We start from the raw sequence: 22,096 nt of genomic DNA on the forward strand, positions 1-22,096 counted from the left end.
ATAGCCTAGAGTTCTCTAGATATATCACATAAGACTGAATCAAAATTTTTACATAAAGAAATATTTAAAAAAAAAAATTAGAATAAAATTTAATAATTTTTATTTTTATTAAACTCTACTAATTCTGTTAAAGTTTTTTAGTAAAATATTATGAAAAAGTACAAAGATAATATTACTTTTCGTTCGATAACAATTTTCTTGTGTTTGTACCTAATTTAAGGGATAAAAAAACTTTTAACCTAATTCTGAAACTATAAAAAAAAAACAAAAACAAAAATAATTAAAAACATTAATAAAATATTAATCAAAGAAAATAATTATTTTATGGCACTATCCCTATATTTAAACTTTCATTATATTCAAACGTTAGACATTAAATTCATTCTACTGCAAGTCATCAATGTCCTGATCAGCTTTCTAAACACACAGGACAGCTAAAATTTCGAATTTATATTGATCAAAACATCCTTAAAAACCAGATTTATATTCTGACGACAAAAAAATCAATAAAAACGAAAACGATGACCAGCCAGATTTAGTCTGCTAGCTATATAATAAATATGAAACATTTACATTCAAAAAACAAGATAATGGAACAAAATAAAAAGTAAAAAAGAGGGCTTACTACAATTGACTGAGCCAGTAGTATGTCTACTCACAATTCAATTATCCGCGTCTGAGTTTCTTTACTTTCTTTGCAGAAGACTTCCAACAACTATAACAGCTTCAGAACTTCTCCAGTTACAGTCAGGAACTTCACGAGTAATGTTATCCCAACTACACACCAAAGTTGCACTTCTGAACGACATCCATATCAGAGTCGACAAATTTTGCCCACATTGGTCGAAATTGGGGCATTGCTATATCAAGCCAAGGCTTCATGTTGCCATTGAAATGCACAACCGCAGCATTCTGTATCTCTTCCATGCTTATGTTTGGGTTATATCCAAGCCCAAGAACGTGCCAAGATTTATCCAAAGGTTTTGTGGTGGAGTAAAACGTTATAAGACCTGGTGGCAGCGTCCCTAATTTCCACAGAGTCCGGTTCTCATTCTGCAATTGAAAGAATTAATCGGTAAGAAACTGAAAGATGAAAAGGACTTTCTTAAAAAATATAAACATCCAAAATTATCATGTCATCAATTCAAAACGTAATGAACTGATAAAATTTTGTGCTAACTTAAGCAGGAAAATTTTATTTTGGCTGCTATATGATGAGCCCATCCCCTGAATGACAAAAGGGAAAATATACAGAGAACTGGTGGGTGGAGAAACCATGATCTGTAAGGCAGATGTTCAGTACTAAGTATGCATTCATGAAGGTTGAAGAGACAGAACATTGCAATAGAAGTGTACAAAACAAGGAAAGATAAAAATGGAAAAACAGAAAAGTTAAGAGACAATTTAGGAGTAGAGGGGATAGAGAATAAAATAAGACAGTAATTTCTTTTTCTCTTAGGCATGTTCTTTAAAAAATCTAACAGCATACGTGAGTAGGATCTTGTTAATCACTGCAGAACAACAAGAAATAGAGGATGGCAAATATGGCATGGATGGACCTGGCAAATAAAGACCAGAAGTAAGGTAAGCCACTAAATAGGAGAATTCAACAAATGCTGCCACTGACAAGGAGCTGGCTAATTACAGAGTGAAATTGAGGACTTCTAAACAGTATCAAAATACTTGAGATAAGATTCTGATGATAGTTATAAAGAAGTTTGGTCTTTTTTTTTTTTTTTAATACAATTTTCATTACAGACACCCAAGATGCTGGAACCCAAGAACTGAAAATAAGAAACCCACCCATGCACCAATTGAGCCAAAGACTGAAATCCAATTTTAATCTACCAAATTTTTAAAAGATAGAAACAATTTACATTTAGAAAGAGAAAATAGAGAGAAAAAGAAAAAGATCAATTACATTTCTTATCCATTTTTCACTACTCGTCATTTTTTCAGCAATAGACATTTATGTTTTGGTTGCACATAACTGGATATTTTGGTTTCTTTGCAACAACACATTCTTCATATTTGTCATTAAGAAGAAAAACTTTCTTCATATGTCTAGAAATTTTGGATAAGAATGTTTTGGCAAAATTGAGTCATGGTTGACTGGAAAATTGTGGCCTTTTATATTATTGGTATGAATCATATACCAAGTGATCAGATTTTGAGGTGCCCACTATGACATGTTGCTGATACAGGATGCTACTCAGTCTTGTACTACCCTTATCCACGAGGCAATTCATGATGCAAATGTCTTCAGACATAAGAAACTAGTGACCATATTCACCACTTGCAGAACAAGACCCTCACATGCAACAAAAGCTCAATTATAAAATCGATGCTACAAGTGAGAAACGTGCTCTAGTTGGTCAGTGAAAATCCATACTTCATCAGTATAATGAAGAGTTTTAGCTTAGATACTTTGGGAAAAGATTACAAAGGTTTAAAGGCTTACCTTCTCTTGCCAGTAATGGTACTCCTCTGTACACTTCTGCTTCCTCCATGCATCAAGATCAAAGAAGTTCATTCCATAAGCCCATGCACATGCTTTTGGGTCAAATTTCTCTTTGATAAGTGGGTGTGAGAAATTCATATACTGCCAATACCTATGAAATGATCCAAAACAAGTTTCCACTGCTCCATTGACCTTGCCGTCCATATCAATCTTCCAAAGCCCTGTCAAATCCTTCTGAACCACCACATCATCATCCAAAAACAAGATCCTATGCAACTTTGGATATATCTCTGGCAAATAAAACCTTAAATGATTCAGCATGGACAAATACTTAGGATTCCTAAACTTCATGTTATTAGTATCCTTTGTGGCATTTTCAAGCTTATTCTTGAAATAGAACTCCTGGAGCTTGGCATTCTCAAGCTGCCGGAGCACCGGGACATATGAAGAATTCAAGAACTTGTAGTCTTCCACTGCCTTAACTTCCACGTGAGCTCCATTGTAATTTTTCATTTTAAACATAACTTGCATAGCTCCAAGATTCATCTTATCAGTGACCACATGGAAAACGTGCTTCCATGGTTCCTTTGCATTGTTCACGGCTGAATTGACAACCACCGAAGCAGCTAGAACGTTATCCGAGAAAATAGCATAGTGATAGAGTTTTGGATCTTCCAGTTGAGGCAAAGATGAATTTTCCACATACTTGTCAGGATGAGCAATTCGTTCTTCCATTAATTTCATAGCAATACAATGCAAACTTTTCGGAATAGACTTTGCGGCAATAAGGCTTGAGAAAGCCCCCTGTTTCTTGGCTTTCATCAACTGTTCGTTAACGGCAAAGATTGTGTCTTTCAGCTTATGGATCTTGAGCTGGTTATCAAATACCTCTTTCGCTTCAGCGATTATCTGCTTTGTGTCTTTTATTCGTGCTTTTACCTCTTTCTCGAACTGACGGAGCACGGATTCGTCAATGGTCACTCCATCGGGTTGGAAAAGAGACTGATAGGTGGGTTTCGACATAAGATCTGAGTAGTTTCTAGCAAGATTTGCAAAAACTCGAACTTGTTTGGAGTTCTCGAGTTTGAGCTTTCGGGCGTAGGAGGCATATGCATATGCAGTAAGTGTGTGATCATTAGCTTGCTTGTAGATCTGATCAAACCGAGCTTTCAACGGGTCGGATTTGAGGGCGAGGACAGATCGGCGAGCTCCACGACTGAAACTGGAGAAACCAGCCTACTTGGCGAACAATCAAAGTGATAAAAAGAGAGAATGTCAATTCACCTTCGACATAGCAAATTAGGAATTGAAAAGAAATCACTATAAGCGAGAGTGAGGACATAGATAGCAGAAATGCATAGGAAACAACGAGGATACATACATTATGTACAACAACAAAGAAATGAAACCAAACCAGTAGAAATTCAGTAAAAAACTACTTTTTCAAAAGAAAAAACACTGGCCCCCGAATCACAGTCCTCAGAATAAGCACAACAAGCATGAATAGCAGGACCAAAACGGAAAAAATAAAAACGCAACAAATCGAAAACCAGCCTACCGTGATTGGATCTGACGCTGAAGGCTGTGAAGTCAATAATAATAGAAGGGCAAGAGAGAAGGAAAGGAGTAAAATGCCAACAAACGGCTTCTTAGAGGTCCCAACGTTCCTAAATGCTCTACTTCGTCTTAACGGATCTGCCATTGTTAGGGCTTGAGATCAGATTGGCCGGACGTTTTAGAGATTGATCGTTCCGTCGATCGATACCACTCGTTTTTCTGCTCCGTTCTTAGCGCGTATTTGAGAGTTTCAGCCTTCCAGGCTTAGAGCCTCTGTAAGAGTGAGAGAAGAACGATAGCAGTCGACATCAGAGTCGGACTCCGCACGTGTCTTACCTCTTCGTTTGATATGCGCGTCGGTTTCGAGCGTGTTCGCGCCGCATCGAGGATCTTCATCACCCGCCGTCAGATGATCAAGATAAGTGATCCTGAGCGTTCACCTGAAGGACCAATTCTGATCCTTCGCGCCTTAAGGCCGTGTCGGCAGCTATCAACAACTGGCCAGAAAAGTATGGTCCATCGCATGGCTATCAGAATTTTTAAAAAAAATATATTTGGGAAAAGCTTTCAAACTTAATTTTTTTAATTCAAAGTAGTATATTGGTAATTTAATTTAATTTAATACAAAGGCTCACACATCCAAGAGGGGTGACATGATGGTAAACAAGGTGGCATCTCATAAAGACGGCTCAAGGGTATAATTAGTTAAGGTGAACATGTCTATTTATGTCATTTCTCATATAAAGCTTGTTACCCTAAGGGCATTATAGACATTATAAATTTCTCTGAAAAACTATAAATAGAGGCCCTTAGCTTGGGGTGGAGCATCAAGCTCCAATTCGAGGAAACACTCTTAACCTAAGGGTTTCCCTCTCTTTTTTCCTTTCTTTCTTCTCTACCCTAGTTCCCTCTTTGTTCTCTTCTTTTTTTTCCTTCTCTCTTCCTTCTCTTCTCCATCTCTTATCTTGCTTGAGGTTCTAAGCATGAGGTCCTAAATTCAACATGGTATCAGAGCATTGAATTTAGGATCCCCACGTCAAGAAGATACTCTTAAGGAGTTTATGATCAAAACTACTCATAAAATGCTCTTTGTGAAGCAAGATTGAAACTTGTTGAGATAGATCTTTCATTCTCGTTATTATCATCTATCCATGGTTTTATGCTCCTGTTTTTTTTTAACCTCTGGAAGATGATTTAAAGACGATTCTCTTTATTATATGAAAGTATTGAGATTTATATATCTCGGATTGGAGAAAGATTGTCAAAAGCTTTTTTAGTCGGTTTGCAAGTTTTTGGCTGAAAATTGGTTTATATTGAAATCTCTTGCATGAGAAGTTTTCGTGGGTATACTTTTTTTTTTTTTTTATAAAGAGCAATGTTCTTGAGCCTATTATGAGTTTTTGATCCATTGGATTTAAAAAATTTAATCACTTGGCTACTATGCTAAGTTTTTCACTAGCCGATTTGTGGTATTTGAAGAGTTGGAACTCTATATTGAATTGTGGAGCTTAATCAACGCCTTACACTGAGTCATTACACGGGTCGACCTTCGTAGTAAGGTCATCGTGGGGGTTGGAAGGGGGCGGAGCCCCTGAAAGGTCCACGATATATTGACTTTTGTTTCATTAAGGGTAGTTTGGAGATTTCACTCTTGTATTGTTCTCTTTATAATTTGGGGGAGCGCCGCTATTAGGGTTTTATCATCATCGTGGAGAATCAACTGTTGCAGCCCAATAGAGGTTAGAGAAAAATACTATAAGTGTGTGTGATTTCTCTGGTAAATTATTTTATCTTCATAGTAGATTACTCCAACGGCGAAAGACAAGACGTAGTCTCATCTTGAGGTGAACCAGTATAAATCTTATTGTATTTTAGTGCTTGTTTTTTTCTTCCTCTATGATTATTATTATTGTTCTCGTTAGTTTTGAATTAAGGCGTCTAATTCCTAGCACTCTACTTGGCTTAAGCCTTTTTGAAGGGTTTTTTTTTTCAAGGTCTCAGAATTCCTATGAGTATGAAGAGATATGCTCATGCATTAATGATCTATCATGCCAAGGTTCATCAGTTTTCTTGATAAAAGAAGAAGTTGAAAGAAGAAGGTTGTTTTCAATCAACTTCTTGTGAAAAAAAAATTATTTTTAAGAGGTTGAACCTCTTGTTTGATTCAAAGCCACGAGTTGGCTCCTTGTTCTTGCACAAATCACCACATGAAATCAAGGTTGGAAGATTGGTTTACATAAAAGGAAGCAATAAATGTTTTTAAGGAAATACTTCTTTGGAAAAGCCAAGGTGGTGCCAACTTATTTATGGAAACTTTCTCATTTTTTGAGATCTTACAACACCTCAATATCTCCTTGATTAGGCCTGATTTGTTTAATTTCAATCAATCATATCTTGCCTAATTCATAAAGGATTGAATCTAGACTGATTGTACTCCACATCGGCATTAAGATTTTGGAAAGATCTCTCTCAACATGCAGTATATCCATGATTGATTGGTGTTGTTGATTGATTTTTTGCTATTACTCTAAAAGGAAGACAAGAGTTTGATTAAAACATTTTTTTACTAGCAATTTTTCTTGCCTAAGTGGGTCTCTTACTTGCCTGAAGGAGTATTTAGGCTCGGGTTCCCCTTAAATTTACTTGAGCTAGACATCTCTTGTCTTCACTTGGTTCTTGGTTATTGAAGCATCTTACTTAGGCTATATCACCTTTTTTTATAGTAAATTGTCATTATAAAATTGTCTCTAATGGTTGAAGAATACATTGGTAGTAAGACTAATATTCTCAAGATTACCACTATACCCTTGCGAGGGTTGTCAAATTACTTGAGTTGTTTAAAATCAGTTAGGAGGTTTCTTATTTCCTAAGACTGACTCAGCCACCTAATCAAGTGATGAGGAAGATGTTGCTTACAGTAAGTGGTTAAAAAACTACATTTTGGTGATTAGTTGACTCATGAACAACATGGAAAAACATGTCTCCAACAACGTTGTCCATCTAGAGGCAATTAAAAAAATTTGGGAAACATATGCTAAGTTGTACTCTAGCTCCTGTAAATTACTCTGATTTCACAGAGTATATTTCATTATGCAGTAAACTCAGAATACAATTCTCTTACGGTTTAACAAGAAACCCAAGAAGAAAAAGGTAATTTATAAGCATACCCTTAGTCAAATAAAGAAGACATGAATGCCTCTATTTACATACACATATTTACATTAACACCCCCTCTTAAACTTATGATGGGGCAAGTAACATAAGTTTGCTTATGAGATGATGAAAATGAGAAGCTGTATGCAATTTGGTGAAGACATCAGCAAATTGAGATGTGGAGGAACATGGGGCAAGGTGAGAGAGCCTTGTAAGTAGTGATGTCGCACAAAGTGACAATCGATCTCAATATGCTTCATATGTTCATGAAAAATAGGATTCTTGGCAATCTGAATGGCACTTTGATTATCACTAAACATAGGAGTAGCAGACAATTGAGGGAAGCCAAGTTCTTCAAGTAATCGACGAAACCAAATTAACTCAGCAACAGTTGTTGCCATAGCCCGATATTCTGCCTCGGCAGAAGAGCGAGAGACAACTAATTGTTTCTTACTCTTCCAAGCCACCAAAGAATTACCAAGGAAGATACAATACCCAGTGGTAGATTTCCAATATGTTGGATCACCAGCCCAGTCAGCATCAGAATAACCAGTGAGAACCAATTCAGAGGTGGAAGACAAAAGTAAACCATGATGCACAGTGCCACGTAAGTAACGTAAGATACAGAGAACGGCTGTCCAATGGGCGGTACGAGGTGCGGAAGCAAATTGACTAACCACATGAACAACATGGGTCATATCAGGACAGGTGATCGTCAAGTAAACAAGTTAACCAACTACCTCTCTGTATCAGGTAACATCAGATAACAATTCACCATATGTAGGGCTAAGGCGATGATTGAGTTCAATAGGAGAGTCCATAATCCGATCATCTGTCAATCCTGCTTGACTGATCACATCAGAGGTGTATTTCGATTGAGACAAAATATAACCTTCAAGAGAATAGGCAACTTCAATACCCAAAAAATATCGTAAGTAACCAAGATCCTTCATTTCAAACATAGAATGAAGTTATTGTTTAAGGTCTGCAATCCCATTTTCATCATCACCAGTCACAATCATACCATCAACATAAAGAAGAACCACAATATGCCCCACAACAGTTTTGCGAATGAATATGGCAGAATCATAATTTGAAACAACAAATCCAAGATGAATCAAAGAAGAACTGAACTTCTCAAACCAAGCTCGAGGAGCTTGTTTGAGACCATATAAAACCCGTCGAAGATGACAAACATGACCAGACGTATGAGGAAGGCCTGGTGGTGTCCGCATATATACCTCCTTGGCCAAATCACCATTTAAAAATGCATTCTTAACATCCATTTGATGAAGATGCCATTTTTGAACAGCTGCAATAGAAATCAAGGTGCGAACTGTCTTCATTTGAGCAATAGGAGCAAAAGTCTCATCATAATCAAGGCCTTCAGTTTGTGAGAATCCTTTAGCAACTAACCGAGCTTTGTATCGCTTAAGTGTACTATTAGATTGAGTTTTGACTTTGAAAATCCATTTACAACCAATAACATGCTTACCTGGAGGAAGTGGAACTAACTCCCAAGTAACAGTTTGGTGTAGGGCGGTGAGCTCATCATTAATGGCTTGTCGCCAATTTGCATCTGATGCAGCTTCCTTGTATGACTTAGGCTCAACAAAAGAATAAATCTTAGACAAAAAGGTCAAATAGGTGGAAGAGAGCAAATATAAATATGGACTATACCTCTGAGGGGGAGGACGGACACGAGTGGAAATGTGAGGGGTGGCAGGATGCGGATCACCAGAGTCTAGAGAGTCGAGAGGGAGAGGCGCCATAGGAGAAGGTAAGTCAGTATCTGCAGGTGACTGTTGCAAAGGCATATGAGAGGAAACCTCAGGATGTAGTGGTGAATCAGTGGATGGATGGTGAATGATCAACTGGTCATCATGGGGCTCATCAGACACAAAAGGATCAATGTGTAACAATTCTGTATCATGCAAAATAGGAGTAGACAAGGGAATGCGAAAGTAACAAAACTGTTCCAAAAACTTAACATTTTGAGAAACAAAAAGTTTACCAGACTCATGATGATAACATCTATATCCTTTTTGACCAAAACCATAAACTGTTCCAAAAACCATATTTTGCAGACAATTTAGTGTGACAGGAAGGGGGTAATAAAACAAAATATGCACAACCAAAGACACACAAATGCTCATAGGTAGGATGAACACCATACAACCGTTCAAAAGGTGAGATACTGCTAGAAAAAAAAGAAGGAATACGATTAATCAAATAAGTGGCAGTAAGAAGTGCTTCCCCCCAAAATTCAGAAGGGACAGAGGCATGGAGTAGTAAAGAGCGAGTAGTTTCAATAACATGATGATGTTTGCATTCTGCAACACCATTCTGTTGAGGCGTATAAGGACAAGACAACTGATGAATAGTGCCCTCAGACTTAAGAAAATCATTCAATAAAGATGACATATATTCACAACCCGAATCAGAGCAAAAAAATTTAATGTGAGTGGAAAATTGAGTTCTCACCATAGCACAAAATTGAACATAAATAGAATAGAAGTCTGATTTTCGATGCATAAGAAATATCCAAGAGAAACGAGTAAAATCATCGACAATCAATGCATAATAGCGAGCCCCACCTTTAGTGGACACAAGTATAGGTCCCTAAACATCAGAGTGAACAAGATCAAAAGGAGAAGAAGTAATAGAGTGACTTAATGTAAAAGGTAAATGACATTGCTTGCCAAGATTACATCCAACACAATCATGAAGAGTGGAAGATTTAATAGTAGAATCTAACATATTGTGTGTGATCATAAACTGTGAATGAGAAGCAGAAATATGTCCAAAACGAGAATGCCATAAATAAAAAGGATTATTTATAGAAAGTAAATTGTGCAACATGGATTGAACTGAAAAACTAGACGCCTGCAGAGGTACTGGAAAATTCAAGTCATCAACCAAGTAAAGACCACCTTCTCTATGGCCTATCCCAAGCTGCCTCCCGAACTTGCGATCATGTATAAGGCAATGATTAGAAGCAAAGGTAATAGTAAGACCTAAATCAGTAAGTTTTCCAATTGAAAGAAGGTTAACAGCTAGATGGGGAACATGGAGAACAACAGACAAAGACCTAGTAGGTGAGTGACAGTTCCAACCGAGGCTAATGGCATGGGAGAGCCATTAGCAGCTTGGATGTTAACTGGGTGAGAAGGCTGAACACAATCATGTGAAAGAGACAAATGGGGTGTCATATGGTGTGTGACTCCAAAATCTAAGATCCATTGATGAGTGTCACTAGAGCCAACCAAACAAGACATACCTGCATGAGATGCAAATTGAGTGCTAGGAGCAAACGACTTGCCAATAATGCGTACGATCTCGGTGGCTAATGATGAGAGATCAGGCGTAGAATCATTTGAGTGACTAATAGAATCCATAGAAATGATGGTCAAACGACTTTGCAAAGGGAATTCAACAGTGCTAATTCTCCCAATAATAACCAAATAACAAATATCCAACTGTGCAAATATTAATCCAAATAACGAAACCTCTCTGGATAGCAATAATCCACAAGAATTCAAATCCCAAAGCCTCTATTTTCGTAAAATCCTAATCCACTTCAGCCCATTGCAGGATACCCAACTTGAACAAACCTTCCAAGAAACTCCAAAATTCCATTTTGGAGAAATCACCCCAAAAAGAATACAAATGTCCCCCACAACCAAAACAGATAGATGGGAAAACCCTACAACTCCCACAACATTCTGGCAGAATTTTACCCAACCAAATACTGTTCCCACGACATTCAGACCATTACAACTTACGAAACATAACCAATCGAAGTCTGCTACCTCTTGCCGGTGAAACAAAGCAATGAAAGCCACAAATAACCCAGACGAACCAAGAACTCCGAAATCCACTACAGAAAACAAATCGAGAATAGACCAAACAGAGATAGAGGGGAACCAACCTCTGATGGTGCCAAAACGATGATTCAGCCAGATACAAAGCTTTTGCAGGGCGGGGCGGCGTCTTCAAGATCCAGAGATCACCGGACGAAGAGGGAACCGGTGGCGCAGAAACGACAAATGAGCAGAACTAGCGCAAAACGGGCAAAACAAAACAAAATTTTGAGTGCGAGAACAAACGAATCACCTTAGACCGCAAAATCGAAGCAAAATCGCTCGATTTCCCGCTCTGATACCATGTAAATTACTCTGATTTCACAGAGTATATTTCAATATGCAGTAAACTTAGAATACAATTCTCTAACGGTTTAACGAGAAACCCTATACAAAACGAAGAAGAAAAAGGCAATTTACAAGTATACCCTTAGTCAAATAAAGAAGACAAGAATTCCCCTATTTACATACATATATTTACATTAACAGCTCCGGCAATCTATTATGGCCAAAGTATGCTTAATACTAAACAAGGAGAAAATATACATGAGCACTTGGCATGATTCAGGGGTTTTCTTCAAGAGTGGAAGTTACCTCAGCCTAATTGCATTGATGTTTCTGTCCAAGACAAAGCAAAAGGAAGCCTTAACAACTGCTATTTGTTTAGCGCATATCAAGTCGTATCTTGAGGTTGCTAAAAATCAACTCCTTCACTCCTCCGCTATTCGCAACTTTGATGATGTATGTGCCACCTTACTCGCATTCCAGACTCCTCTTCCCCCTCTTCTACAGAAGTATCATTAGCTATGTACTCCGGTAACCGGGGCACACCAACTGACCTTGGTCAAGGACATGATCAAAATTATAGAGGAGGTTGAGGAAGAAGTGGAAGGATTGAACCCTCTAGAACTTATACCAAGGAATGAACTCATTGTGGGAGATATGGCCACACCATCGAGTATTGCTGTAAAATCCATGGTAAGCCAAAATAGGCTACAGCTAATCTAGCCTCAGCTAGTGGCACAAAGGAGGACAAGTCTGCACCACCATCAGACAAAAAGACCCTCACTGATGATGAGTATGACCTATTCCACAGGATGAAAATTCTGATTGTCTCTCCTCCAAGCTCCTCCACCACTATTGTTGCCACCACCGCTTCAGGTATGGTCTTTGCCACTACCTTCTCTTCATCCTAGACTATTGACTTAGGGGCCTTCGAGCATCCCACAGGTAACAAATGTCTACTACACTTTGTCTCTTCTTGTCTTTGTGATAAATTTGTTACCGTAGCGAATGGATCCCAAACTAAAGTTATTAGGAAATGATCCACCTTTGTTACGTCATTACTTCCACTTAAGATATCCTTTTTGTTCCTACCTTTCCCTTGAACCTCTTGTCTATTTGTCACCTTAGTAAACATTTTAATTGCTTCATCACCTTCTCACCTACTTCATGTGTGTTTCAGGATCTTACAACGACGCAGGTGGTTGGTGGAGGTTGTGAACAAGGGAGGCTCTACTACCTAGACGTGCCTTAAATATATGTCATCTCAACCAAGCACACTGAGGGGAGTCAATGGCACAATCGGTTGGGACATCCATTAACACTATCTCTTCACCTTCTCTTTCCTGCATTGAAAATTTTGTCCAATTTAAACTGTGAAGGCTTTGTTGATGCTGACTGGGCTGGGTGCCCTGATGACAAAAAATTCACCTCTGGTTACAGTACAACTATTGGGAGCATTCTAGTCACCTAGAGAAGCAAAAAACAAAAATGTAGTGACTATATTGAGTGCAGAAGCGGAATATCAAGCTACAACATTTGCAGTAAGTGAATTGTTATAGGTTAAAATCATTCATGATTGAGTTTGGGTTCTGCATTAACCAAACCTATACAACTTCACTGTGACAATCAGACAACTATCCATATTGCAACCAATCCAGTCTTTCATGGGAGAACCGAGCACAATGACATAGATTGTCATTTTATACAAGAAAAACTTCAAGTTGGAATACTATCTATGTAATATATTCATTCAAAAAATCAATTTGTCAACATCTTCACAAAGGCTATTTTTTTCAAAATCACTCGAATATACCTGCTCCAAGCTGGGAATATTTGGTGTTTTCTCCCCGGCTAGAGGGGGAGTATTGAAGTAGTTTGAGTGGTATTCTATGTAATTGTGATAGTGAATGGCATAAGTTGTAATTAGTGGTTACTTTAAGATTTCTTTTTTACTCTTATGTATTGGGCCATCCATGCCCCACTATATATATAAGAAGAGAGGGGGAGAAGCTAAAAACTCGTGCTCTCTCTTTACTCCCGAAGTTTCTCTCCTCAACTTGTGCTTTTACCTTCTCCTTCTCATCTTCTCTTCTCTTCTCTTCTCTTCTTCCTTCTTTCTTCTTCTTCAAATTCTTTTGCTATATTGATATAGTGAAAGGTGTTGAAGATAGTTGAAATTTGAAGATTGATGGGTGTAAATTTTTTTATTCCAAAGTTGAAGTTAGTAACTTCAGTTTGAAAGAGATAATTGAAGAAGTAAATATGGAAGAGTCTTACATGACTCTCATGACCAAGGAGTCTCATAGTGAAGGAATTAATTTGGTGAAGTCTTACATGAGTCTCATGAAAGGAAGTCTCACAAAAGAGGTCTTCTAATTCTATCAATTCTCTATTTATATAATAGTTTCTTATTAGGATGATACTTTGGGTGTAATTGGGACATAGGTAGTTTAATTTTTCTCTAATTCTAATATTTTCCTCTATTATAAATAAACCACCAATGTACTTGGACATCAATCAATAAATCAAATTTCACTCCTAAAATGTCAACAAACTATTTTACTACTTTCTTAGATTCAAAAGAATCTATCATCAATTTAAAAGTTTAAATTTGATAACTCTTGTTCTCTTTGATTTTTCTCTTCTTTTCCCGATAACAATCTATAAAATACAAATTTCACACCAATGAGGCCAGTGTGATTGTCTTTACATTTTCCTACAACATGAACATCCAGTGATCGACCAACCTAATTGGAATGATTGATCAATAGACCATTTTTTAGAAGATGAGAATTCGACTGATTGATGGTATACTTGATCAACAAACCTCAATAACACAAAAATATAGCTATCATACCTTTTCAATGATCAATCAACTCTTTTTGTAGCTTTATTAGAAACAGGAAAAAAATTGCTAGTTCGAAGGGGAAACTTATAAATACAACTGCAAACATCCTATGAACAATAATGAGAGCATTTATTGGCAATTTATTGCATTCAACCATTGGTTTTATTTGAAATTTCTTCACAAACCTATTTTTGTGAGAAAAGAGCTACAAACTTGCAAACACTCTCAATCTCTCTCAAAATCTCTATGCATACTAGCAATTCAAGCTCCAAAAACTTTTTCTCTTGTGCATCAAAAGTTGGAGATTTGGAAATCTCAAGAAAAACATTGTCTCTCCAATTTTAAGGGTGTAAGTTTTCCTTTACTTTTGTATTTTAATTGTTTCTTTTTACGATTGATCTAGAGCTCAAAAATCTAGACAAGAGAGTTTTCTAGAGCTGGAATCTAACTGATAAATCTTAAAGAGAGATTTATATTTGTGTATTTGAGCATACATGTGGCTTGAAAGAGGGCCAAAATCTCTTTTATGTAAATTTTAGTTAATAGAACTATTATTGAAATTTTCCCACGTAAGGGTTCCTCAATGGTGACTACCAATAGAGGAACATTAGTAATAAAAAATATTGTGTGTGTTTGTTGATTGTCTTACTTTTATTTAATTTGATTGACAAACATTCAATTTTTAGTTACAAATTCTCAATTCACCCCTACTTGAGAAGCCATCTAGGCTAACAATTGATTGATTCTCTAAGTTAAGAAGAGAACTAGGCATGGGCAACCTTCCTAAACATAGGTAGCTCAAGATTATTGAAAGTGAAAGGCACCTACATTAAAATGAAATTAATACCTAAAAAGAGTTGAAAACTTGAGAATTCGAAAGTATAGCATAAATAAAAGGGGAGTCAGTAAACTACATAGGAATACATTAAAACAAAACACCGTGCATGCATAAATCAAGGGCACGTAAGTTACCAAGCATTTGTAAGTCTTGGGGAAGCCCATATTTTGTGAATTAAGTCTTGATGTTGTAATGATAGAACATTAGGATTTTATTTCATATGGTTGATATATTCTGGAACATGGACACCAACATGATATATTGGTAAATATTATAAAACTTTCAAAATCATCAACATGATTAAAATCATGTCAGTCTTTATTATTTTGATGATAAAAAATGAGTAGCTTGAAATTATACTACTAACAGTGTTATTTCTGTATATTAGATATATGTCTCCTAAAACAAATTTATGTGGCCTATGGCAAAAGCCCAAGACAAGATTGTTAACAATCACATTGCCAAGTCAAGACCCAAAACAAAAGGACATTGAAAATATTGTTGCAAAGAAGAACTTACATGAACAAGAAGTATAAAGACTTGATAATCTAGAATATGTGTCATTGAAAATCTCAAGAACTAGCCATATGTTTTGAAGTATTACAATATATAATGTTTTCTAAAACCATGTTTTACAAGCTTATACTAATGTTTTGGAATATTTCATTGGTTTATAATTGTCCTCAAAGCTTATTTTTATACACTACTACTATGCATTATTGATCATCCACTTAACAATACGATTGATCATCCTAATAGCAACTAGGTAGAACTTACAATGCATGATCAATCATTCTTTATGAAACATGATCAATCATATGAAATGTTTCTAGGCAATAATTATAAAACATGATCAATCACCCTTTGGATATAATTGATCATCCTCTTGGCACAATCAATCATACAAAGAGTAGTTATGGCACAATATAAAACATGGTAGATCAAGGGTATAAAACATGATCAATCAACCCTTGTAAAGTGATTGATTGATGCTATAAATGATTACAATGTCATAGGAACTCAAATATATTGCCATTGGGGAATGATCGATCGATCAATAAAATGGTATCGATCAACCTCCTTTGCTACTTTTAGAACAATGGTAAAAAAATGACTAGTTTCACCGAGAATCTTATAAATAGGAACCCAAACTGGTCCTTAAGAAAGTAAAAGCATATATTGGCATACCAAACCTTTGAGGGAAGATTTTTTTGCCTCACTTCCTACTTTTGCCCTTTTGCATAAGAAAAACTTGCCTATATTTACAAATTATTTGCATATTTTTTGGCATTTTTAACTCCATCAAGCTCCAAATACTCCATTCCACGTGCTAAAAGATTAGAAGCTTGGATCTATTAAAAGAAGGTTGTCTCTTTGAAAAGGTATAAGTTTCTTTTTTTCTCTTTTGTATTTTCACTTTATTTTGAAAGAGGTTTTGTAAAACCTTAAATACAAAAAGGGAGTATCCTCTAGATGTAGAATACAATTGCAAGAAGATCTCTTTGAGAGAGATTGGGAAAGTGTAGCTGAGTATTACAATTGATTTAAAGAGAACTGGTTAATATCTTTATAATTTTGTTGAGTAGATCAAAATAGTGGTTGTTCTCAAACAAAAGTTCTTGGGTAGTGATTATTACTAGGGAAAGATCGAAAATAAAAACTTTTTGTCTCCTTGTGGTTGTGTGTACGTGATTTCAACATTGTCTATTTTGTTAAGTAAATCAAAATCGTGGTTGTTCGTGAGCAAAAGTTCTTGGATAGTGATTATTACTAGAGAAAGATCAAAAACAAAAACTTTTTGTCTCCTGGTGGTTGTGTGTATGTGATTTCAACATTGTCTATTTACTTAATTCCAATAGGAATACAAACACTTATATTTTAATTTTTATATAAATTCAACCACTTTTTGAGATTCCACGAACACTAATACCATTCACTTTACTTGTTTGTAAAAAAAAAAAAAAAAAAAAAAATGGGTTGTGAAAATTTGTCTACCCTAAAATAAGCAATAAATGTTAGTAAAAAAAAATGGTTTGTAACTATTTGCCAATTGTTTCCTATTGACATAAAAATGCCCAAGAAGCAATATTAACCAAGGCTATGAATGGGGAGGCCTCATCCCGCATGCATAGACTAGCAAACCTCCGCTTACAATGTAGGCAAGAGGGAGAGTCCCTTTCTTGCATGTGGAAGTAAGAGGGCTAGTCCCCCTCTCACATGTGCTGGCAAAGATGGGAAGACTCCTTAATCACTTGCACAAGCAAAGGGGAGGGCCCTTCACCTTGTGGTTGAAGGGTGGCTGCCCCATGTTCTATAGGACAAAAAGGGAGGCTTAGGGAAGCCCATCTTGCTACCAAGAGGGGCCAGCCCCCTTCAAAATCCCCTCCACCAGCAAATTGGAAGAGATCCCCCTTCCCATAGTGAAATGAGTGCCTCTAGCCAAGAGGGACATAGAGGGATGGCTTCCCCTCCTATCATGAGTTCCCAAGTAGTATAGATGAGATAGGATGCCCCATTCTTGGTGACACCCTCATGGTGGGAGACGAGGGCCTACCCCTCCTCTGGAACCTTACAACAGAAGTGGGCTTCCCCTGTTGGCAAGACCGAGGACAAGGCCACCTTTACCACCAAGAATATCATAGCGAGGGGGGCCTCTCCCTCTCTCGCATGGTAGGGATATGTTATCATCAAAACTTGAAACAAATATGTAGAGACCACTATCCTCTAGATACATTACTAATTCTACCATACCCGGCCATACACTGCAGTTAATTAGTTGTAGACTTCATATTACAGGAACAAGCATAGTATAGCAGTAATCCATAAAAGACAACAAAAAACTGGTGGAAGCCTGCATCTGCTGCAGTTCATGGCAGCACACACTGGTAGAGACGGTCAATCTGTCATGACAGGCTTGTTCTCATTCGCCTTGGGCTTCTGCTCCTTGGGTTTTTGGTCTTCCGGTTTCCTAGTGGGACCACCAAAAATCACACGAGAATTAGCTGAGTGCATGGCTTCAGTCATCATTTTGTGATTTTCTACTAATTACAGATGGCGTGGAGCGAGGCCATCTGAGACCATGTCGATTCATGTGTGTGAGAAAATTTAAGGTAATTTCTAAATACTGCTTTTAATGTAATTCCAAATACTGTCACAAGGTTGTGGTATACTTAAACAGACTCTGAGATTCAAAGGATGAATACAGCCTTACTGCTAACCAAAAATATTAGGGGCATAAAACATGAATAGCATTTATACATAAAAAAAGAATAATCAAATAGCATGAATGATTAACTTGAGAAAGGGAACAAGGGGCACCCTTTCCACCAAAGAAAGACAATAACTCCCCCCCTCCCGATGGCCCCCTCTCTTTTCCTAGAAGGGAGCTAGTGGCAGACTTGGAAATGCTGAAAGTAGATAACATATTTGGAATTGGCAGCCAAAACTTATGGTCTGGATAAACCCTACATTTTTGTCATAGAACTACGGTGATGACAATGCTGCCAGCCACAACAATTCTTTCTACAGAACAACATCTTATTTTATATATTTTGCGATTGACACCATCCTGCTAAAATTAGGTGCAAGTCCATCCTAAAAGAACTAGTTGAAATAAGGAGACCTCTTCCCAATTAATAAGCTCAAGATTGTGGGATAATTCTAAAACATCTCATTCACTTCAAGAGAAATACTCTTTAACACAGATTCTCCCATTGTCCTCCAATCTTGGCTTGCAATCCAAAATATTTATCCTTTTCCCTACTTTTTTCTTTTTTGTTCGAACAATGTTCCAATTCAATGTCGAATATATTTCCAAACCCTTATCCCATCCACCATTTAAACATGGACACATAGATAAATCATGCCATTTCTTCCCTTTGAAAATTCAATATAATTGAAAACCTTATTTGCTGCCCTGATAATCAGCAGCTCAACTAGAATATTATACTTGAAAGTAAGAAAACTACACCAAAATTTGGTCCATAGATGTTTTTGAGAAGGCATGACCTTTAATGACAGTATTGGCGACCTTCTAATTCTAAACTGAACAATAAATTTCTCCACAAAAAGTCATCATCCTATTCTGCACTTCTTTTAAATGGAGAAATAACAAAACAATAAAACAGCAGCAACAACATGAAGCCATTACTGACAAGAACATCTCACTACCCTCCTACATACCATCAAATATAATCTCAACATTTTATGGCTTCTTATCGGAAGCTTATAATGCCTAAATATGTTGTCTCTGAGCTCAAAGGAACAAATATAAGTACAGACAGAAGCATATAAGGATTCGATTGTGCATCTGGTTGAACAGATTGTGCAACAGAAACGGTATGCAGTTTATAGATAATAAAGGTCCTTAAATGAAACATATCCTGATAAATAAGGAGGCCTACCATCATTACAAGAAAATTTGATACTCAAGAAAATTTGGAAGCTGATGCAGGAGATAGAATGGTGGACATAAAATAATAACCCCCCCATAGTTCCCTAAGAAACATGGCAAATCTTCCTTATATATATATATATATATATATATATATATATATATATATAGAGAGAGAGAGAGAGAGAGAGAGAGAGAGAGAGAGAGAGAGAGAGAGAGAAATTTCTGATACTCAAGAATATTTGGAAGCTGATGCAGGAGATAGAATGGTGGACATAAATAATAATCCCCCCATAGTTCCCTAAGAAACATGGCAAATCTTCCTTATATATATATATATGATTAGGTAGTTATTATTTCCTACATAAATTTTTTTCTTCCTCACAATACCGTTAGCAAATCTTTCTATCCTCATGATATCCAACAACACTTGTCGTCAACACAGACCATCATATAATACACATAAGAAAAAATATATATAAATAGTGCTCAGACGTGCTTGATAGGCATTAACGTTCCATTTCAGAAATGATTTATTGAAATTCAAAATAGTTGTGCTCAAGGAACAGTTTGGTTCAACACTAGTTTTCATCCTGAGAGTCAGCAAAAGCAAGCTAGTTATCTATAAGCAAAAGTTTCTTAACTATCCTATCAAAGAGGTGACGGTGTATCCCAATAACGAACACTGTTTTCAAAAGGAATAAAAGCTGAACCCTGTCCTGTAGCAAGGTTATCTTTCCTATTTGAGTAGAAACCGTACACTTTCACTTCCTCTAAAAGAATAGAGAAGAAGATGAAGTAATATGGTTCACAAAACGCGTCTATACTGAAAAGGAACGAAAAGACAAAGTTTCACAATGTTCGTGGAGAACAAGAAGCTTTACCTCTTATCGGATGCTCCACCCTTCTGGCTGAGGAAAGAACGAAAGAGTGGGGAATTTACGTCGTAAATCATGGCGCTAGGGCTTCAATACAAATTACAGAGAAGAGCTGCGGTCTTCTGATAAAAAGAGGAAAGTCTGATTGAATTTATCGGACACTAGTGGGAAGCCCCCTCTCGAGAGTAGGGGGCAAAATAGGTATTATTTAGAATTATAATATATGTGCTTATTGTATAATATATTATATTTTTATTTTTCAGATAATGGCAATTATTATTTAAGGACTAATGTTTAATACTATTTTCTTCAAAATAAAATTCAAAATATTTTTATTAAAATTTTATAGAATGAAACCACCTAAATAAATGAAAAATTAAAAACCACAAGAAATAAAATAAAAAGAATATTTAAAAAATTAAATATAATTTATTTGATTTTTAGTATTATTCACATAATTTATAATACATAAAAATATCCAGAATAATATGATGGAAATATATAAAATTATTAATATATCATTATTTGAGCAGAATAATAGGGACAAATACTTTGGAATAGTAAGAGTTTCATGTTATTGAAGTAGTTAAATGACATAATTTGTAATTACTAAGTGTTTTAATCCTTTTCACTTAGGGTTTGTTTGAAACCCCATGGAAAAGAAAAAAAAAATTATTATTCCCAAAAATAGTTAGTGAAAAAGAGAATTTGATCATTATCTCATGTTCACTAACTATTTTTGGGAATAATAATGGTCAAATTCTCATTTTATTTTCTTTTCTAGCAATTTCAAACAGACCCTTAGTGTCATGAATTAGGATTTCCTATTACTCGTTATAAATAAGAACTATGGAAGAGGCTCCTCTCTTTTGGTTGCCCTAAGTCTTCTTCTCTTTGCACGTTAGTCTTCTCCCTAAAAACTCATCTTCTTTTCTCTTATACATATTCTTTCTTATTCTCCTCATTGTTTAACCTCTCAAGTATCGAATCATAAAATCTAACATGGTATCAAAGTAGGGATTCTAAGGTTTTTCAAATAAACCGCTCTAAAACAAGTAGAGCTTGTAAAGGGGTTATCTACTTCAGCCAAAGGAAGATGCAAATTGCTGAAAAACAATTCTAGCAAGGTCTAACGAAGGTTTGTTTATCCTAGGCATCCAACTAGTGACCTTAACTAGTGACTTTACTAACCTTTGTAATTCAAAAACTCCTCTTTAATTGTGCTTGAAGAGTCCTTGAGTTAGAGTATTAGTTGGCTCTCCAAAGTCATGAAACCCTAAGTTAGTGTTATAGTTCATATTTGATGAAAAGCCTCCTCTTTTAAGTTATTTCTTTACTTCGCTATTTAATTGCCAACTAAAATCATGCTTTGATATAATCTCACATCATGATAGTTGGGTTGGTTTCCTGAGGCTTCAATAAGTGTTTTTTCAATACTCGAGTTCTCTATTACTTGTATTATCCTTTGCATCTTGACCTTTTTAATTCTTTTTTGACTCTTCAATTTCTCGAGTTTCAAAAGATATTCTTTTGGTTGTTTAAGAATGGTGGAAACTTCCAGGAAATCCTCAATTTCTTCATCATATGCTGATTTTAGAAAACATGAGTTTTTAAAGACTCACTACTATTCCACTCAAGGGTTTAAACAATTATTTTTCTTAGTTACAGTCTGTTAGATGGTTTCTAACTACAAGAAACCTTGCTGGACCAACTCAGCCACCTATTAATGAAGATGATCCTTCATATCACAAGTCATTGAAGGAAGATACTTGGGTCATATGTTTGTTGATAAATAGTATGGAAGAATTATTAGTTGAGAA

General features: G+C 36.2%; 2 protein-coding genes across 2 annotated transcripts; both read right to left on the reverse strand.

Moving 5' to 3' along the window:
• Nucleotides 1-507: 507 nt before the first annotated feature.
• LOC137962706 (galacturonosyltransferase 8-like) lies at nucleotides 508-4,321 on the reverse strand. The gene is made up of 3 exons (XM_068809725.1): nucleotides 4,020-4,321; nucleotides 2,462-3,697; nucleotides 508-1,053 (listed from the first exon to the last, which is right to left on the reverse strand). The coding sequence occupies exons 1-3, from the start codon at nucleotides 4,161-4,163 to the stop codon at nucleotides 778-780; spliced, it is 1,656 nt and encodes a 551-aa protein (XP_068665826.1). The 5' UTR covers nucleotides 4,164-4,321; the 3' UTR covers nucleotides 508-777.
• A 13,390-nt stretch (nucleotides 4,322-17,711) lies between these two features.
• Nucleotides 17,712-20,438, reverse strand: LOC137963871 (wound-induced basic protein-like). Its single transcript, XM_068811089.1, has 2 exons — nucleotides 20,283-20,438; nucleotides 17,712-17,973 (listed from the first exon to the last, which is right to left on the reverse strand). The coding sequence occupies exons 1-2, from the start codon at nucleotides 20,351-20,353 to the stop codon at nucleotides 17,901-17,903; spliced, it is 144 nt and encodes a 47-aa protein (XP_068667190.1). The 5' UTR covers nucleotides 20,354-20,438; the 3' UTR covers nucleotides 17,712-17,900.
• Nucleotides 20,439-22,096: the final 1,658 nt, after the last annotated feature.

This window comes from Aristolochia californica, unplaced genomic scaffold (assembly GCF_029961685.1).
Source record: "Aristolochia californica isolate CCGP_79_NKW_82.1479 unplaced genomic scaffold, dmAriCali1.0.hap1 SCAF_4, whole genome shotgun sequence".
Lineage (NCBI taxonomy): Eukaryota > Viridiplantae > Streptophyta > Magnoliopsida > Piperales > Aristolochiaceae > Aristolochia > Aristolochia californica.